We start from the raw sequence: 7,137 nt of genomic DNA on the forward strand, positions 1-7,137 counted from the left end.
ATGTGCAGTTACTTTTTATTTTCAACATTTCTCTGTGGCAGTGTGTTTGCTGCTCCGACTTACTGCTGTAAACTTTGCGGTCTCCACGTTTGTCCATACTTTGTTTTGATTTTTTATGATTTTGAGTTTTTTATATTTTTTATTTTTTTTTTTGAGAAAAGTGTGCATATATTTTCCATCGTACACATCGTACACAGCATTGAAGAGCGCTCACAAAATGAAAGACTTAAGCGAGAAACTTGCTCAACCAGTCAGAGAAGTTCGCAGTTAGAGCAGCAGCGATTTGGCAGAAAAGAAATGCTGCCTGCCTGAATGCGATTGTGTGGCGGAGTGGCAGATTACAACTGTTGCTAGCAGTTCTGCTCTTGTTTGCTGCTCTGCTGCTGTTGTTGCTGGCGCTGCTGTTGAAGAAGAGCACAATCGGTATATAAATTGCTGAAACCATTGGGAAATTGTATCATTTCATCCTTACACGTCCAAACGGCAACATAAGAAAAATCGTACGGTGCGTTATTTCGTGCGTTCAACAAAATTAATAAAAAACAGAAAAGAGAAAGTGCGTTTATCGAAAAGTGTGTTTTTAAATAAAAACTAAAAAGCAAATCAATCTGAACGAACTCAGTTACAAAAACTAAAGGACTTAAAATTGAAAGAAAATATTTGTTGTAAATAAAAGACAAGACAAAAAGTGCTTACAAAAATGTCGCATAAAAAAGTAATTTTTGGTGTTCTGTGTTTGGTTGCTATTTCTACCGCTCTCCCCGCTGAGGAAACTCGCGGTCATGCCCGCAACGCAGTTGGCAGTGATAACGATATTATGGATAGTATCTACAGCGATTGCTTGCGCAAGGATTCAGTATCATGTGTGAAATACAAATTATTCAATTTTGTCGATAAGGTGCTTGCCGTACGCGATCAGTTTGCTTTAACTGAAGGTGTGACAGTAGTGCGTTCACCAGATGCACCAGCTGGTAGTGAAGCAGCTCGTTCCATTTCTGGTGATGAATCGTTCGAATCATTGGCATTGAATCGCATTTCTGGTTTCTTGAATACGCATACCATCAAGGTCGAATTGAAGGGTGCTGATATTGTGCAAGCTGTCAGCTCAACTGGACGTGCATTAGAAGATGTATCAGAATCTTTGTTCGGTGGTTCTGATGATCCAAATGCACCTGAAGAAAGCCGTGGTAAGAAGAAGAAGGCTGCTAAAATCTTAGGCCCAATTCTCGCTTTGGTTGCTTTGAAGGCTGCTGCTCTATTGCCACTCTTATTGGGTGCCATCGCTTTGATTGCTGGTAAGGCTTTGTTGATCGGTAAGATTGCTTTGGTTCTCTCCGCAGTTATTGGTCTTAAGAAGCTGTTGTCGCAAGAGAAACATGTAACATATGAAGTTGTTGCACATCCACACCACAGTTCAAGCCATTCAGTCAGTCATGACTCATATGGCAGTGGTTACAGTGCCGATGCTGGTTCATCTGCCTCATACGGTAGCTCCGGTCATGGTGGTTGGGGACGCGCTTTGGACGCTCAAGAATTGGCTTATGCTGCACAAAAGCCAAAAGCATAATTCTTTTTATTCAATAATAAAACAACGCAGACTCTTTCAACCGCAACCCAACGACTTTGATACGATAAGGACGTGAGGACAATTAACGACTTGAAGTTGCTGCAGCCATGTTGTGCGTATTTTTAGCGTAGCATAGTTTTAGGCAACGAATCGACTTATTTATTTGAATTCAAATTAATGTCTTAAATTTATTTAATTTATTTATTTAATTTATTTTTACAACATCACATCATCAACTAGTAATGCAAATTGCATAAAGCGAACAAAAACAAAAAACAAAATATTTTTATGTGTGTGTGCATTTATTATATAATATTTATTATATTATTTATTATGTAATTTATTAAGCTTAAAACAAAATGTTTAAGATTATGTAAAAATTAACAACGAGAGATGAAGTCGGTACCTTATTATTTGCAAGATAAAATAATGTAATACTCAACAATGCAAAAATTTGCAATATCCTGTCTGCAAATATTTTCTAAAAAGAGTTTGCAGCAGCTTAAGTATTGCAGATTTTTGCTTTTATTTACTACAGCACGTAATATTCTTAATTCTAATTAACTCAAATTACTTTAACTTTAGTATTTCCTTTCAGACTTATTACTCTACTATAACTCAACTAAACTCTCTAGCACATGAACTTTAACTTAAAACATTTCATATCTCTTTTGCTTTCTCATCTGACTTTTCTCTCTCAATTCTATTCATGCCAAATATCTATCTTTTCTTACTTTTCACGTTACTTTCTCACATTTTTACTAATCTTGAAGCATCTGAGACTGTCTTTAACTGTAATAATTCTTAAATTTTAACAAAACTTTACGCTAAATACGCACTTTTTATTGTTATACTCTTATTTTATGTACTACACATAATTCTAGTCTTATATATTACATTTTTTAAAATTAACTTTTAAATATTTCTTAACTATCATCTAAAGCTTTACTCGTAAATACTCGTAACTTCACTACTCACATCTTTGCACTTACTTAACTGAATACTTTCTCTTTCAGCTACGCTTCTTGCTATGTAGTTGACTATGTCTACTTGTAGTCCTGAAAAAAGGAGTCATAGTTTTGGTCATGAAACGCCATAACTTGCCATAGTTTCTAGTAACTTTCATCTTTCGCTCACTTAACTATGTACTCTTCTCAGTTTCATTATTCATATCAACTCATTCAACTTCATTCACTAGCAATTCTGCGCTGCATATGCACTTTTCTGCACTATAACAACTTTCTCTTTCTTGATCTTTCTTCTTCAAATTTCACAACTTTCTCTTTTTCACTATCTCTAAACTATAGCTTTACTACTCAAACTTTAATTATAATTGCTAATACTCTCACTTTTAACTATCTCACACTGTCACTAAAACTCATTTACTACTCTAAACTCAGTTCCTTGCGCTTTCACTTTTCTTTCACTTCACTTTAACGTAAAGGACACAAAAGCTTTTCACTTTCTCTCAACGAAATACTTCTTTTCTCTAACAATAGTTTTAATAATTTATTAATTTATGCATTTAAGCTGTCACTTGTTTGTTTATATGCAGCTTTTAATAAGTTTCTTAAATTATTTATTTTTAAATAATACTAAAGTATTAGAAGGAGCAAGCATTTAAGTGTCTATTTGACGGGCGACATAGTAATAGTATTTCTTCCCGCCCAAGACGGGAAGGAACCAAATAGTTTTAACCGCGAGACGACTCAATCATTGTAAATCATGAAATATGCTAAAAACCAACAAAAATTAATTTTAACACACATTAATTAATTATAAACAAAAAGTTGTAAACATTTCTTTGTCATTCAAGCATTTCATTAAAATATGAAAAAAAAGTTTAAAAAAAAATTCATAAAAACAAAATAAAATTTAAAAAAAAAACAAAAATTTCTTTATTTTAGTCACCAGCAAAAGTTAATAAATTTCGAAATTGGGTTTTGTATTTATGCGCTTAACGATTTTTATACTTTGACATTCTTTTTTATTTTTATTATTATTATTATTTTTTTTTTTTGTAATCTTATAAACTTTTACCGAAAATATTCCACAGATTAAAATTCAAAGGTCTTTGACTTGATTAGTTGAAAAGTAGGCGATCTTGCTTGGGTTTGTTGATATATATTTACGGATTTTAGTTCAACCGTTTAATATTCACAACAAATTGGGTTACGAATTGAATATTAAACCACTTTTTCAACTTTTTGTTCCGACATTAATAAAGAAAATATTATCTAATAATTAAAGCGAAAATATTTCAAAATTATGAATAATATTATTTCTCTTCTTACAAAAATACTTAAAAGAATACGAGAATGAATTCAATAACCGCTTCTGTAGGTTTTGTGGGTGATAATTTAAATACGACCTCAATTATAATATTTAAATGATTTTTTACATCGAACCGTTAAATATCTTTTAATTTAATAAAAGGAATCATTATTAATCACACTTCTGTTAGATAAAAATTACTTTAAAACGTTCACAATTAAATTTTTTATTAATACAATGGTGTACCATGAGTATATCATAAACCTGAGCAAAGTGGACAACAAACAAATTTTTTTAATTATGTTTTTCTTATCTTCAATAAACACCAAAATTATTATATTTAAACATTTTTTAATGTATAATATATATAAAAACTTATAATCGAATATTATATAGTTGAATTAAAAACTATAATTACTTGAAAACAAATCTTTAGAAGGACAACCGTACAAATGACGCAAAGAAAAGGTTGTTTACATAAAACCATTCTTAAGATCCGCTAATTCCGCTAATACAATTGTATATCCAATTTTATATATATTAAATTCTAAAAAAATTGTCATTAAATTTACATCCACTGAACTATACTTAAATTCATTTTAGTGCATTCGACCTATGATCTCTCCGGAGGTTATTGCACATAATTCCTTTATTATTTAAAGGGCTGTGACATGGCTCATATGTGTATTTTTATTACATATTTAGAGACAGGCCCTGTCTGATTGACTGCCTTTGGTCAATAGCTTATTTATTACATCACTTTCCAAATGGTATTAATTCAAGAAAACCACTTAAAAATACTAAGTCTTAAAAGACAATAAGTATATTACAATAAAATATACATACATATTGTTTGTATTATATATAAAAATATTAGAAACATTATTGTAATAAACTTATTGTTTAAAGTTCTAGTGTATTTTAGTAGTTTTCTTGATTAATTATAATACATAATTATACGTATTTCTAATTTATAATTCATTAATGTTCAGCGGTCAGTTGTGATAAATTGAATTATAACTGGTTTCTTCTCGGTCTAAAAAAGTCTAAACTCAGATAAAACACGGAATGATTAACTAAACCCTTTACCAACAAACCCTCTGAAATTCAGACTAAAATATCTGCTTACAATTGATTATTGAGATTGCAAGGCTTCGAGTACTAAAAATATACAAATATTAACAAGAAATGCATAGGTAAACCTTAGACTAGTGCATCCAAATTTACGGTAAAGAAACTGTTGAATATTTTTTTGAAAAGGATCTCAAACTTCTTATCAGTGGTTTAAGAAGACATTTTATGTTATCTTCTTATATTTTATCCTAAGATGATTACAGTTATTAACTCTTATATTAATTATTGCAATCATCAAAAGATTATATGAACTATTAAATTCTTTTAGAAAAAAAATAAACATTACATTTTGACAGCATATACTTTATGTAATTAATTTCTATTAAGAATCAAGGGCTCAACTTAAACATATATTTGAACAAAAAATCTTAATAATGACTTTAGCATTACCATCATCTTTTAGAACTACCATTCGGTGTAAACAATATATACAATTCATCACTGGCTTAGGAGTTTTTTAATGTCTTACAAAATCTTGTTACTAGGAATCAAATGATGTTACATTGGATACCTACACACAGTAATTTTGATGGCGATACCGTAACGGATGAATTGGCTTAGAAAGCTGTTTAAATCAACCATATAAACAACATTAAATTTTAGCTGTCAGGAAAGTCAGTCCAACAAAACTGGATTTCAGCAATCCAAAAATGGTAATGAGTGGGGATACCGCTAATTTCGTTCTTCTGAAATGCTCTAACAACGCATACAAATACCTATTCAATATAAATAGATCGGACTTAAGACAATGATTGGGGTAATAACTGGCTATTTTTTATTAAACAATTATAAACTGCGGGTAAATCTACCAGAAACTAGCGAGAGTTGATAATGTGTGGATGACCAAGAAACATCTTAATATATCCTTAGAGTATATTCTACTCTTGTTCAATAATGGCGAATAATATTCCACCAAGAGTTTGTTCACGAATTAGAGAGATCAGACAATAATCCAGAATAGATTTTTCTAAATACAGTAAAAAAAGTGAAAGAACTTCTTTAAAATAATAAGCAATAATATAATAGAGGGCAAAATAAAGCAATAATATAATAGAGACTCCATTTTTAGGACCGTATATAATACGAATACGAACAATATGTTATTAGATACCGATAATACTTTGAACAATTTAAAACAAAAAAAAAAAAATATTAATAAAGAAAATACTTTTGTTCCTGATAAACTATGTTAGGTTGAATATATACATCTCATCCTAATTTTAATTTTTGTTGTTGTTTTTCACACTATAAACAAAGTTTGTTATGGAAGCAATTTAAAGTGGACATTCGCAGTCATTATTTGATTTCAAATAATGACTACGAGCTGTGGGTTAGTGTGGGCTGTGATTGGAACCTAGTGTGATGCTATATGCTATAGTATGCTATATGTACGAGTTAGCACTAGGAGAAAAAATTAGAAAAATAAAAATTTTTGAGTTAAAAAGTAAAAGGTTTTTCAAGTATTGCTCATCCAATAGGTTCTAAGACGGTTTCACAGGTTCAGAGGATTGAGTACTTTATGAAACTAAATTAATGTAGTGTAAAATGCTTATTAGATTTCAAAAAAATATTTTAGAGACTAATTTTATAATCTGAAATCTACATTTTCATAATATGTCCTGTAATAGATGATAATAATTCAGTGGTTATGGATGCCATTATCAGATATTTTAATTGAATATTGAAAATTGAGGAGTGATCGGACATGTTACCAGTGAAAATCTAAACTATTTGAATACTGAGTAATTATTACAAGACAAAAAGTATTTAAATAAAAAAAAATATCTAATTAATTATCTAAAATAGTTACATATTGGCATATTGGCTAACTTTGGTTAATGCCAAACTTTTCAGAGATGAAAATAATCGTGAAAATAAATAATTTTGAATCACAGAAGCACCTTTCTCTGTGTTGAGAAAGGGAAATCGCTTCCACAATAAAATGCACATAAGTATATAATTTAATAATTAATTTTAAATATTCATTAAAATCACCAATAATAGAACCGCTACGAATTTGGAAAAAATCGTAATAAAGGCCAAACAATAAAGTGCTTCCGTAATAAAATGGTGCAATGCCAGCAGTGAAAGTAATCAGAAAGACTGAATGCTAAAACGAAATATCGCGCATCCGATCAAACAATAGCAATCGAACTACAAGA

General features: G+C 30.2%; 1 protein-coding gene across 1 annotated transcript; it reads left to right on the forward strand.

Moving 5' to 3' along the window:
• Positions 1-460: 460 nt before the first annotated feature.
• On the forward strand, positions 461-1,823 carry LOC119681908. The gene has a single exon (XM_038095213.1). The coding sequence runs from the start codon at positions 701-703 to the stop codon at positions 1,565-1,567; it is 867 nt and encodes a 288-aa protein (XP_037951141.1). The 5' UTR covers positions 461-700; the 3' UTR covers positions 1,568-1,823.
• Positions 1,824-7,137: the final 5,314 nt, after the last annotated feature.

This window comes from Teleopsis dalmanni, chromosome 2, assembly GCF_002237135.1.
Source record: "Teleopsis dalmanni isolate 2A chromosome 2, ASM223713v2, whole genome shotgun sequence".
In the NCBI taxonomy this organism is placed as follows: Eukaryota; Metazoa; Arthropoda; class Insecta; order Diptera; family Diopsidae; genus Teleopsis; species Teleopsis dalmanni.